Source organism: Mobula hypostoma, chromosome 3 (genome assembly GCF_963921235.1).
Source record: "Mobula hypostoma chromosome 3, sMobHyp1.1, whole genome shotgun sequence".
Taxonomy (NCBI): Eukaryota; Metazoa; Chordata; class Chondrichthyes; order Myliobatiformes; family Myliobatidae; genus Mobula; species Mobula hypostoma.
The window spans coordinates 219,381,255-219,395,420 of record NC_086099.1 but is presented as its reverse complement, the minus strand read 5'-3'; the positions used below and the strand labels follow the sequence as shown (position 1 = coordinate 219,395,420).

The 14,166-nt window shown below is 42.0% G+C and overlaps 1 protein-coding gene across 7 annotated transcripts in view; it reads left to right on the top strand.

Annotated features, from left to right (window-relative positions):
• The window catches only part of zbtb47b (zinc finger and BTB domain containing 47b), a 296,884-nt gene that overhangs the window by 264,880 nt on the left and 17,838 nt on the right, over positions 1–14,166 (top strand). For all 7 annotated transcript variants that reach the window (XM_063044540.1, XM_063044543.1, XM_063044539.1 and 4 more), the window contains 2 exons: positions 6,505–6,620; positions 11,642–11,786. In XM_063044540.1, the coding sequence (XP_062900610.1) occupies positions 6,505–6,620; positions 11,642–11,786 (261 nt within the window). The remainder of the gene's footprint in view (positions 1–6,504; positions 6,621–11,641; positions 11,787–14,166) is intronic.

Sequence of the window (14,166 nt, the reverse complement as noted above, 5' to 3'; positions counted from 1 at the left end):
ATGCACCTGAACTGGAGGGGGACTGATATTCTAGTCGGAAGGTTTGTAAATGCTGCACGGTGGGTTTAAACTGGATTTGTGGGGGGCGGGGTGGACCAGAGTTAGTGGAGAGGTTGTGGAGGCAGATGTTGGTAAGACCTCAGGCAAAGTCAGGAATCAAAAGATTGAGCATGGTGCGACTAGTGTCCTGAGCTGTAGATATTTCAATGCAAGAAGTATTGTAGGAAAGGCAGATGATAGTGCTGAAGATGAGGTAGTTGGTTTATAAACAGAGGCAAAGTGTACCGAGGAGAGGCTGATTGCAAAATTGCAGTCAACAGGATGAGTTGCAATGTAAAAGGCAGACAAAATCGAAAAGGGTGAATACAGGACTATAGGTGATATATTTGATTATGCGCAGTATACGGAATAAGGTAAATGAACTTGTAGCATAGATGCAGATCAGCATGTATGATGTTGTAGGCATCAGTGAATCATGGCTGAAAGAAGATTATAGCTTCAAGTTTATGGTCATGCACTTTGGTGGAAGAAATTAAAAGGTTGGCTATTTGTAAATGGAGAGAAAATACAAAAAATCTGAGACGCAAAGGGACTTGGGTGTCCTTGTGCAGGATTCCCTAAAGGTTAATTTGCAGGATGAGTCAGTGGTGAGGAAGGCAAATGTAATGTTAGCATTCATTTCAAGAGGACTAGAATATAAAAGCAAAAATGTAATGTTGAGACTTTTTAAAGCATTGGTGAGGCCTTGCTTAGAGTATTGTGAGCAGTTTTGGGCCTCTTAACTGAGGAAGGATGTGTAGAGGGTTCAAGGGAGGTTCACGAAAATAATTCCAGGATCGAATGGCTTGTCTTATGAAGAGCATTTGATGGTTCTGGGCCCGTATTCACTAAAATTCAGAAGAATGCAGTGACCTAATTGAAACTTATCAAATAGTGAAAGGTCTTGATAGAGTGGATATGGGAGAGGATGTTTCCTATGGTGGGAGAGTCTAAGACCAGAGAACACAGCCTCAGAATAGAGGGGCCTGCTTTTAGAATGGAGATGAGGAGGAATTTCTTTAGTCAGAGAATGGTGAATCTGTGGAATTCGTTGCCACAGGCAGCTGTGGATGCCATGCCTTTATGTGTATTTAAGGACGAGGTGGACAGCTTCTTGATTGATCAGAGCATGGAGGGATATGGGGAGAAGGCAGGAGATTGGGGCTGAGAGGAAAATTGGATCGGCCGTGTTGAAATGGTGGAGCAGATTCAGTGGGCCAAATGGCTTAATTCTGGTCCTATATCTTATGGTGTTAATAAACTGCTGAACTTCGTGCCTCCAATTGTACAAGCACTTTGAGAGAGACAGAGTACCTGGGCGCAACCAAACACAAAAGTGATAGAGCAAATGAGGGAAAAGTAGAACTTTTGATCTGGAAATCGGTGGCTAAGTGTGGGAAGTTGTTCTCCACAGCCATCTTCCAGAGGCTGGCATTCATCAGTGTTGTTTATCTGGGGTGGTTGTGCAGTTAATTTCTGTGTAATCTTGACTTAAGCACAAGATATTCTGCAGAAGCTGGAAATCCAGAGCGACACATACACATTGCTGGAGGAATTCAGCAGGTCAGACAACATCTATGGAGAGGAATAATCAGATTCTGGTTTAATAACATCGGAATTTGTTAACCTTGTGGCAGCAGTACATTGCAATACATGATAAATATAAGAAAAACAATTACAGTAAAATATATATAAAATAGTTAAATTAAAATAAGTAGTACAAAAGCAGAAATAGAAAAAAAGTGGTGAGATAGTGTTCATGGGTTCAGTGTCCATTTAGAAGTCAGATGGCAGAAGGGGAGAACTGAGTGTGTGTCTTCAGGCTTCTGTTCCTCCTGATGGTAGCAATGAGAAGAGGCATGTCCTGGGTGGTGGGGGTCCTTAATGATGCACACCATGTTTCTGAGGCACCACTCCTTGAAGATGTCTTGGATACTACGGAGGCAAGTAGCCATGATGGAGCTGGCTAATTTTACTGCTCTGCAGTTTACTTCGATCTTGTGCCTCAGCCACTCACCCCCACCCCCATACCAGACAGTGGTGTGGCCTGTCAGAATGCTCTCCACGGTATCATATGTTTTAGATGATAAACCAAATCTCCTTAAACTCTTAATGAAATATAATCAGTTGACGTTTCAGGCCAAGATCCTTTATCAGCGCTGGAAAAGAAGGGGGAAGAAGCCAGAATGAAAAGGTGGGAGGGGAAGGAGTACAAGCTAGAAGGTGATAGGTGAACCCAGGTGAGGGCGAAGGCAGGTGGGTGCGGGAGGGGATGAAATAAGAAAATGGGAGGTGGAAGAGGCTAAACAAGAGCAATCTGACAGGAGAGAACAGTGGACCATGGAAGAAAGAGAAGGAGGAGGGGTGCCAGTGGAAGGTGATAGGCATTTAAAAGAGGATGAATATATAATGTTAAATAGTCTCCGAATATTTGAAAAAGAATAACGACCCTTTATGAAACCTGTCTGATCTTTAAAAATAATTTTTCCCAAAATATTCTCCAACTGATTGGCCATTACCTTTGACAGAATCTTAGCATCAATGTTCAATAGTGAACTAGGTCTATATGAGGCACAATCAGTAGGATTTTTATCCTTTTTAAGAATTAAAGAGATAGAAGCCTCAAAAAAGTAGAGGGTAAATCACCTTTCACAAAAGAATCCTCAAACATTTTCAACATATACGGAGAAAGCAATTTTCCAAATTTTTTATAAAGTTCTACAGAATAACCATCAAGTCCAGGGGCTTTACCAGACTGCATCATAAAAATAGCTTTATGAATTTCGGCTTCGGTAATTATGGCATCAGGAGTTTTTTGATCTTCAACAGAGATTTTGGGAAAAACAATCTTCCGTAAGAAAGCATCCATTTTAGAAGAATCTACTGGACATTGAGATTTATAAAGTTCAGTGTAAAAGTCTTGAAAAATCGTATTAATTTCTTCATATTCCCAAGCCAAAGTACCATCTTTCCTACGAATTTTCAATATTTGACTATTTAACATTATATATTCGTCCTTTTTTAAAACTCCACAATGCGTCGTCTCTTTGGATGCTGAAAAAGCGTTCGATTGAGTCGAATGGAAATATCTATTTAATGTCTTAGAGAAATTTGGCTTTGGTGTTAATTTTAATAATTGGATTAGAATGAAATATAAAGCTCCTGTTGCTACTGTTATTACCAATAACTGTAGGTCTCCTTTTTTTCAGCTTTCACGGGGGCACGACAGGGCTGTCCATTAAGTCCTTTGTTATTTAATTTAATATTAGAACCCCTTGCTATTGCTCTCCGTGAAGCTAAAAATATTTATGGGATTTCTGTGAATGAGACCATTCATAAGATTTCTCTTTATGCAGTTGATTTTTTGGTTTATATATCAAATCCTGAGGAATTTATTCCTGCCTTGTTAAAATTATTTAATAAATTTGGAGAGTTTTCAGGATAAAAAATAAATTTTAGTAAAAGTGAATTGTTTCCTATAAATGAATCCGTTTCTATGTATGACAATACTCCTTTCGAAGTCACAAATTCTTTTAGTTATTTAGGTGTCACAATCAGTAAAAAATATAAGGATCTTTATAAAGCCAATTTTGTTCCTTTGCTAGACTCTGTGAAATATTTATTTAGTAGATGAAGTCCACTTACATTTTCATTTGTTGGTCGCATCCATATAGTCAAAATGATGATTTTACCAAAATTTTTATATCTATTTCGGAATATCCCTGTTTTTTGACTAAGCAGTTTTTTGACCGGATTGATTCTATTATTTTATCTTTTATCTGGAATAATAAAAGACCAAGAATTAATAAATGTCATTTACAAAAGTTGAAGAAGGATGGAGTTCTCACTTTGCCTAATTTAAGAATGTATTACTGGGCTGTTAATTTGGTTATATTGGGTTGATAAGAAGGGTTGGCCTATCTGTGTAGATTTGGAATTGAAAGCTGTGAAACGGTTTTATTTAACCTCGTTATTCGGAGCTGCTTTGCCTATACAATTAGCTAAAGTTGCTACTTTAAACTTATACCCTGTGATTAAGCATTCTTTACAAACTTGGCTTCCGTTCCACAATTCTTTTAATCTTAAAAAATTTAAGCTTTGTAGTTTAATTTATCGAAACTAATTTTTTAAGCCTTCTTTGAGTGATCCAATTCTTTTACTTTGGAAAAATAAAGGTATTAATTCTTTTTTGGATTTATTTAAAGAAGGTAGACTGATGTCCTTTGAACAATTAGTTGATAAATATTCTCTTTCATACTCACAATTTTTACAGTATCTCCAACTTAGATATTTCTTACAAAAATATTTAAGGAAGGTGATAGGCAGGTGAGAAGGGAAGGAGTAAGAAGAGAGCTAGAATGGGGGGGAAAAAAGGTTGAGGGGGAAGAAATCAGTTTATGCCATTCCGGATGGAATTTGAGGTGATGCTCCTCCAACCCCTGAGTTTGGCATCATTGTGGCAGTCGAGGAGACCATGGGCTGACGTATCGGAATGGAGATGGGAAACGGAACTGAAATGGGTGGTCACCAGAAAATCCCGCCTTCAGAGGCAGACGGGGCAAAGGTGCTTGATGAAGTTGATCTATGATAGGTCTCCCCAGTGTAAAGGAGGCTGCACTGGGAGCGCCAGATACAGATGATGTCTACAACTGTGCACATTTTCAAAATTTGTCTTTGAACATTTTTGCTAGATCAAAGGTCTAGCAACCTATTCTGAAAGAGTGAACAATAAACTTCCTCATTCGAGGATGAGGACGGCACCCTGATGTGGCTAGTCAAGTCTCACAGGTCGATTTACTCGGGTTCAGTCCTCGCCCTCTGGTACTGCCTGTGTGGAGTTGATGTCTCCTGAGTTTCTTCCGGCAGTTCTGATTCCTCACACATCCCACGGAGGTGTGGTTGGTAATTGACCACATACAGTTATCCCTGGATGATTCTGGGAGGAATTGGTGGGAATATGGGGACTATATATAGGGCTGGTACAAATGGATGCAGCAGACAATCTGCTGCAAGAACTCAGTGTGTCAAGCAGCATCTGTGGCAGGAAGGAAACTGACTATGTTTCAGGTCATATTAAGATTAGTGGTTGGCACAGACCGAAGGACCAGTTTCTGTGGTGTATATCTGTGATGCCTTATCCAGTTAGAGTCTCTGCATCTGGGGGTGAAGCTTTTAAGTTGGTCCCTGCAGCAATACGTGGAAAAGTGGCTGGAGAGAAAATGTGTTCAATTCCCACCGCTGCCTGTCAAGGGTTTGTACGTTCTCCCCGAGATTTTGTGGGTTTCCTCACACATTCCAAAGGTGTATGGCCAGGGTTAGTGAGATTGGCATGTTATATTGGCACCGGAAGCATGGCAACACTTGCAGGCTGCCCCAGCACCATCATCGCTGATTTGATTTGTCACGGATGATGCATTTCAAAGTCCAAAGTAACTTTATTATCGAAGTACATGTATGTCACCATATACAACCCTGAGATTCATTTTCTTGCAGGCATTCTCAATAAATCCATGGAATGATAACCATAACAGAATCAGTGAAAGACTGCACCAACTTGGCAGTTCAACCACTGTGTAAAAGACAACAAACTGTGCAGATATAAAAAGAAAGAAAGAAAGAAATAAGCAATAAACATCACAAACATGAGATGAAAAGTCCTTGATAGTGAGTCCAAAGGTTGTGGAACAGTTCAGTGATGGGGCAAGTGAATTTGAGTAAAGCTATCCCCTTTGGTTCACGGGCCTGATGATTGAGGGGTAATAACTGTTCCTGAACCTGGTGGTGAGTCCTGAGGTTTCTATGCCTTGTTCCTGATGGCAGCAGCCAGATGAGAGCATGTCCTGGGTGCTGGGGGTCCCTAATGATGGATGCTGCTTTCCTGTGACAGCATTTCAAGTGGATGTGTGCAGTGCTGGGGTGGGTGCGCTTTACCTGTGATGGACTGGGTCGTATCCACTATTTTAGTAGGATTTTCCATTCAAAGGCATTGGTGTTTTCATACAGGCTGTGATGCAGCCAGTCAATATACTTTTTACCACACATCTATAAAAGTTTGTCAAAATATCAAAACATGAGAAGCAAAGCTAATCTTATTAATCTTATAAATTTTATTAATCTGCTTAGACTTTCAAAATCCAGTTCATCTTTTTTTGGAATCAGAATGCAGTTTATTATCACTGATAAATGTCATGAAATTTGTTGATTTACGACAGCAGTACTGTGCAAGACGTAATAAAGATTACAATATGTTACAATAAGATGGATATTAAATAAAAGTGGAAGAGGACAGCAAAATCATGAGGTAGTGTTCATGGACTTCCAGAAGCAGGAATAGCTTCACTGCATAGATCTTCAGTGTCACTGGTGTCTTAGAGCTTCCTGAGGTTATGAAAACTTCAGTAGAATTTCAGATGTCACTTTTATTCCTGTTTGCATCGTTCCTGTTACTCTTCGTTTTTGTTTCAGCTCACACGAAGGACATGCCATTCACCTGCGAGACATGTGGGAAGTCGTTTAAACGCAGCATGTCACTAAAAGTCCACTCTCTGCAGCATTCAGGAGAGAAACCTTTCAAATGTGAGGTGAGTGTCACCTTAGATTGATAAATCCACTCTGAACCCTCACGCTGTTCTGCAAAATGTATACGTACTTTATCAGAATGAGTCTAACGTAAACATTGTTTAATAATCCATTTCAACAGACCGTTCCTGTGAGTCCTCAGTAGCAATTTTCACTCTTATTACTCCTTAAAATATTTTTCATCACATTTTAATGTTATTTCATATGGTGCCAGTGTCAATGGGAAATATGTATGGAAGTGCTGGGTTATATCATGGTACGACTGGCCTGGATCACTGAGGGCCATTGGACTGAAGTTAAGGGGTCAGAGATGCTACGTGCAGGAAGCAAAGCAGAGCTGGTGGAAGCCCAGCCAGTTACAGTGCCTATAAAGAGTATTCACCCACCCCTGGAAGTTTTCATGCTTTATTATTTTACAACATTGAATCACAGTGGATTTAATTTGGCTTTTTTGACACTAATCAACAGAAAAAGACTCTTTCGTGTCAAAGTGAAACAGATCGCTACAAAGTGATCTAAGTTAATTACAAATATAAAACACACAAGTCAGGAGATGAATACAAAAAGATTTCCAAGTCACTGAATATCCCCTGGAGTACAGTTAGGTCAATCATCAAGAAATGGAAAGAATATGGCACAGCTGTAAACCTGCCCAGAGCAGGTCGTCCTCAAAAACTGAGTGACTGTGCAAGAAGGGGACTAGTGAGGGAGACCACCAAGAGACTTATGACAACTCTGGAGGAATTACAAGCTTCAGTCACTGAGGTAGGAGAGACTGTGCATACAATATCTGTTGCCTGGGTGCTTCACCAGTCACAGCTTTATGGGAGAGTGGCAAAGAGAAAGCCACTGTTGAAAAATACTCACATGAACTCCCTTCTGTGGTCTGATGAAACCAAAATTGATCTTTTTGGCCATCAAACTAAACGCTATGTTTGGCATAAGCTAAACACCACACTGCACACATCATCAAAAACGCAACATCCCTACGGTGAAGCATGGTGGTGGCTGCATCGTGCTGTGGGGATGCTTCACTGCAGCAGACCCTGAAAAACTACCCTGGAAGGTAGAAGGTAAAATGAATGCAGGGAAATCCTGATGCAGTCTGCAAGAGAATTGCGACTTAGGAGAAGATTTGTTTTCCAGCAAGACAATGACCCCTAGCATAAAGCCAAAGCTACACAGGAATGGCTTAAAAACAATAAAGTTAATGTCCTGGAGTGGCCAAGTCGGAGTCCAGACCCCAATCCAATTGAGAATTTGTGGCTGGACTTGAAAAGGGCTGTTCACTCACAATCTCCATGCAATCTGAGCAGTTTTGTAAAGAAGAATGGAGGGAAATTACAGTACCCAGATGTGCAAAGCTGATAAAGATGTATCCACACAGATTCAAGGCTGTAATTGCTACTAAAGGTGCATCTACCAAATAGTGACTTGAAGGGGGTGAGTAATTATGCAATCAATTATTTTGTGTTTAATAAATGTAATAAATTTAGACAAATTTACAGAAATTTGTTTTCACTTTAACACGAAGTCTTTTCCGTTGAATAGTGTCAAAAAGCCAAATTAAATCCACTGTGAATACTTTTTATAGGCATTGTTTCTCTCATTACTGAAGTGTGAGGAGCATGCCACATGCAAAGTCAAACTATTAGAATTAAAGCTGGTTGCAATCGGCTTTAATGTTCTACTATTAAAGACTCCATCCCAACGTGTCTCTTGCATAATTAGAAAGTGTGCCCCTATCAGTTTCAACAATTATGCCCCTTTGTATTATCTAGTTCCACGCTGGGGGAGAGTGGGGAGTCCTTCTATGCTTCTTATCATCTTGTACACCTCTGTCAAGTTGCCTCTCGCCCTCCGTTGCTCCAAAGAGAAAAGCCCTAGCTCACGTCCTCTAAATTAGACATGCTCTCTAATTCAGGCAGCATCCTGGTCAATCTCCTCTGTGCTCTCTCTGAAGCGTCCACATCCTTCCTCTAGTGAGGTGACTGGGACTGAACACAACATATCAAGTGTGGTCTAACCTGGTTTTTACAGAACTGCAAGATTACCTTGTGGCATTTAAACTCAATCCACCAACTAATGAAGGCCAACACAGCATACACCACCTTAACCACGCGATCAACTTGCCTGCCAACTTTGAGGGATCTATAGACATAGACCCCAACATCCCTCTGTTCCTCCACACTGCTAAGAATGCTGTCTTTAAACCCTGTATTCTGCCTTCCAAGTTTGCTACAGGGAATAAAGTCTTAACCTATTTAACTTTCCCCTGTAACTCAGGTCTTCAAGTACCTGTAATGTCCTTCTAACGTTCTGTGCACTCTTCCAGTCTTATGAATATCTTTCCTGTAGCAAGCTGACCAGAACTGCACACACTACTCCAAATTTGGCCTTGACCAACATCAACATAACATCCCAACTCCTGTAGTGTTGGAATTTCTGCAGATATAGTTGAGGAAATGCTTCCCGATTTTAATCCCTTCCATCGTCCTCCACACCCAGCCCTCCTTCGTGGGCCAGCTCTTGACCTGAAGTTGTGTCTTCAGCCAAATGTAGATTTACATTGACCATTGTTGATGAAGAACTCTGACTTATTGGAGATACTGGTTATTAGAATGTGTATCAAAATTCAGTCAGATAATCTGCTCCAAGTAGGAGTCCTGTTCCTCTTCAGATCCTTCTCTGTACAGCGATCAGGTAGTTAAAGTGTAACAGTCCGTTGCAGCTGGAGTGGGACACTTCATTGGGTAAGAACTCTAAGCCAGTCACGTGCTAACGGGTAGTTACACTGGGGTTTGAATGCTTCATTCCCCACACAGCCAAGGCATTTAAAGTTGGTTTAGTGGAGATGAAAATGAAATGCGAGAAATACTCAAGACAAAGCACACACGGAGAGAGCCATGTTTCAGGTCAATGCTGCCTGATGCAACTTTCTGTTTTTGAGATCTGAAGCTTGTCAAGATGGAACTAGACTTCTTAACATTGAATAAAGGGCTTTGGGGCTGACAGGAGGACATTTGTATTGAAAATAAGTCCTGGGAGATATTGATGTTTGTTATTTAAAGTGTGCATTTGATGACTTACCTCTCATAAGAACTTCCAACTGAAGAAGAGAGTGCTGTATGAATCTTTCACTTGCTTTTAATTTGACGCTGCTATAGAATTTAAAAATTTGTGTACCATTTCCTTTGTCTGAGGAATGCAGGTCCCCAGTGTTCCAGTGCAGACCTGTTTCCCTCCTGCTTCCTCTCTGTGTAAATACTCAGTGCCTGCACGGATTTACATTAAAACCCAGTGACTTTGCCCCAGTCTTCCATGCCACCCTCCTTTACCGGGAAAATATTCATCAATATGCTCAGGCAATGTTCTACGTGGCCCCATCTCCCAATCAGTAGGGAATTGGTTGGTATGTTTTGGCTACCTTTGCTACAGACTTCCATTCTTTTTCTGGGGTGATCTCCACTGTAGTACCCTTGGATCATTCAAAATCTTCATTCCTTATGGTCGCTGTCTTGTTCAGGCGCCTAGAGGGTTGATGCTAATAACCTTGGATTATCTTGTCACGTTGCAGCAGCTCCCAGTAATCAGAGTTTGTTGGGATGCCTGGCTTACTCGATGTAGTCATAGAGCACTTCAGCATCAAAACAGACCGTTCAGCCCTGGTCAGTGCCAAACGGTTATCTGCTTAATCGCATTGACTCGTACCTCCAGGACCATGTCCCTCCATCCCCCACCCCCCCACACTCATGTACTTTTCCAGTGTTGCAATCGTTCCACACTTGCAGCACCCTCTGTGAAAGGATCCCTCTCAGGTTCCCCTTAAATATTTCACCTTTCACCCTTAATCTATGACCTATAGTACTCGTCTCATTGAACCTCAGTGGGAAAAGCCTGCTGGCATTTATCCTATACATATGCCCCTCATAATTTTGTAAACCTCTATCAAATCTCCCCTCATTCTCCAACACTCCTCATTCAATGTTTCCCTATAACGTGTGTCCTCAAGTCCTGGCAACACCCTTGCACATTCGAGGGGAGTCCCTGGGCACAAGCAACAGCACTCTGGCCATACGTCCCCTCCCACACGTCTTCCACCACACAATCCCCACACCTGCCCAGTTCCACTGAACCAAAATCCCAAACTATCACTGCCCACCAAGGACTGAATCTGGCCACTGTGCAGTGGTAGTTTGGGATTTTGTTTTGAGGAGCTTGGGTAAGGAAAAGGTTTATGGAGAGATGGAGGAAAGGCAAAAATCATCTTACCTCCGGGGTGCTAATGGCTTTGCTTGTAGACCTCACATCAGTTTACACTGATTTAAGCATGCACTGGTGCCTACTTCATTTGGTTGTTGTGCAACTGTTAACAGATGCAGAAAAGCAGATGTCTAGGTCTTAAAAACTTGCCCTCCCCAAGGCCAGCATCATCTTGTGAGGGGACATTCAGAAGTGAGAGAAGAGTCCTGATTGAAAACCTCTAGAATGTGCACATCTCTTTTATCCCATCATGCCCTACAGGGGCATCGGCCTCCATCAACAGCTCACCTGATTCCTCTGTCCTGGGCCAGTCTTTCGAACCCACCTTCAAAGACCCTTCCTCTCCCGGGGATGAGGACTTTAGAGCTTCTGTTGGTGTTTCTATAGCATTGAGTTTTTAATGGGATAGAATTGCTAGCCTAATGCCCAACCTTCTCCTTCCGCAACTGGGTTTGGGACCATCTATGGCAGAGTTAGATAGACACATGGTTGATAGAAAACTGGAGAGCTTTATAAGAGGGAACGGTAGATTGATCTTAGAGTAGGTGAAAATTCGGCACAACATTGTGGGCTGAAGGGCCTGTACTGTGCTGTAATGTTCTATGTACTATATTTTATGAATTATATACCATTGGTGGATATTAGAAATCATCCCATTTTATATAAAAGGCCAAATGGGAGTTGGGCTGTACATGTCTTTGCTCTTTCTGTAAGGAGCTGCACTAATCCTACCTTTCACACTTGTGTCTTCAATCATTAGAACTGCAATGAAAGATTCCAGTACAAGTATCAGTTGCGCTCTCATATGAGCATCCACATCGGACACAAGCAGTTCATGTGTCAATGGTGCGGCAAGGATTTTAACATGAAGCAGTATTTCGATGAGCATATGAAGACGCACACTGGTACGGACATTTTTACTTTGTCGATCAAACGCGTGTAGAGTGTGGTGTTCAAAGCGCAAACGTGGTCTTTCTGATCTCCGAGGATGGTGATGGTGTATCAGCGCCGGTTTTTGTTGTGGGGTGTGGAAGAACACTTTAAACGCTTTTATCTTTCCTGTCATTCTCAGAGAATAAAGGGCTGTTTTTCCAGTTACTTTCATTGACTGCTTCACCACAACAGTTTTGTGTGTGCGCGCGTGTGAGAGATGCACACACGTTCTTCATCTCATGTCTTTCCTCAACACTAATCATCTACAAGTAAACCCTGTCAATGCAGTATCCAACTCATGCTCCCATTCTTTGCCTTGGAAACGGACAGAAGTGTCATCTGACCAATGGTTCTTGCTGGTTTTTATTGTTTTTTTTTTCTAAAAATGTTTTGTTGAGATACAACACAGAATAAGCCCTTCCGGATGTTCAAGTCACTCTGCTCAGCAATCACCCGATTTAATCCTGGTCTAATCACAGGGCAATTTACAAGGACTGTGAGAGGACACCTTAAAGAAGGCAAGTGTAATGTTGGCATTTATTTCAAGGGGAATAGAATATAAAAGCAAGGAGATAATGCTGAGTCTTTATAACACACTAGTCAGGCCGCACTTGGAATATTGTCAACAGTTTTGGGCCCCGTATCTCAGAAAGGATCTGTTGTCATTGAAGAGAGTCTAGAGGAGGTTCATGAGGATTATTCCAGGAATGAAGGGGTTAATGTGAGGAGTGTTTGCCAGCTTTGGGCCTGTACTCACTGGAATTTAGAATAATGCAGGGAAATCTCATTGAAACCTACCAGATGTTGAAAGGACTAGATAGGGTGGACGTGGAGAGGATGCTTCCCATGATGAGGATATCCAGAACTAGAGGGCACAGCCTCAAAATTGAGGGGTGACCCTTTAGAACAGAGATGAGGAGGGATTCTTTTAGCCAGAGAGTAGTGAATCTGTGGAATGCTCTGCCACAGACTGCGATGGAGGCCAAGTGGATGATATGTTTAAGGCGGAATTTGATAATTTTCTGATCAGTCAGGGCATCAAAGGATATGATGAGAAGGCAGGTGTATGGGGTTGAGTGGGATCCAGGAACAGCCGTGATGGATGGGCTGAATGGCCTAATTCTGCTCCTATATCTTCTGGTCTAAACCAGAGCACCCGGAGGAAATCCACATGGTGATGGGGAGAACGTACAAACTCCTTACAGGCAGCAGCGGGGATTGAGCACAAGTCACTGGTACTGTAAAACATCGTGCTCACCTCTCCACCACCCTGGTTGTTGCACATCAGAGGGCAGATTCCAGGATAGCGTGAGAGAACAAGATTCCTGGGTGAATTTAGTTCATTTTGGAGTCATAGAGTATGGAACCAGACCCTTCAGCCCAACTTGTCCATGCAGACTGTGTAGCCCAATGAGCTAGTTCTTTCTGTCTATGTATGGCTCATAATCCTCTTAACCCCTTCTAAACTACTCGAGCTGAGGAGAAGAATTGAAGCCGATTCTTGTAGCCTGACTAGGTATTCACAAGATGCTCAGGTAAAACCACAAATTAAGAATCAAACCTGCAATTTCTGGTCTGAACAGTGTACATACCTGTGTCTATTTATCCACTGATAGAATCATAGGGCAGTACTGCACAGAACAGGTCCTTCGTCTCAGGACAGATTGAATAGGTGAGGAGCACAGGAGAATGCGGAGAGCTTGGAGAGACTTGTTAGAGGCATATAAAATTATGAGGGGTATAGATAGGGTAAGTACAAGCAGGCTTTTTCCTGCTTGAGGTTGGGTGAGACTAGAATTAGAGATCATCAGTTAAGGGTGGATAAGGGAAACTTGGGTGTCTATTTCACTCGGAGGGTACTGAGAACGTGGAGTGAGCTGCCAGTGGAAGTGGGTTTGATTTCAACACTTAAGAGAAATTTAGGTAGGTACATGGATGGGAGGGGTATGGTCCAGGTGCAGGTGCAGGTCGATGAGACCGGACAGAAATATAGTTCAGCTTGACTAGATGGGCCAAAGGACCTGTCTCGGGGCTGTAGGGCTCTATGGCTCTAATCACCTAATAAGTTTTCTATCAATTCCTTAATAACCAGGTTAATAAGGGACAGCATGGTGATGTAGTGGTTAGCCCAACGCCTTACAATACCAGCGATCCAGGTTCAGTTCCCGCTGCGGCCTGTAAGGAGTTTGTACGGTCTCCCCATGACTGTGTGGGTTTCCTCTGGGTGCTCCGGTTTCCACCCACAGTCCAAAGACATACTGATTGGTAGGTTAATAGGTCATTGTAAATTGTCCTGTGATTAGGCTAGGCTGTTAATTGGGGGTTGCTGGGCCGCACTATCAGAAGGGCTTA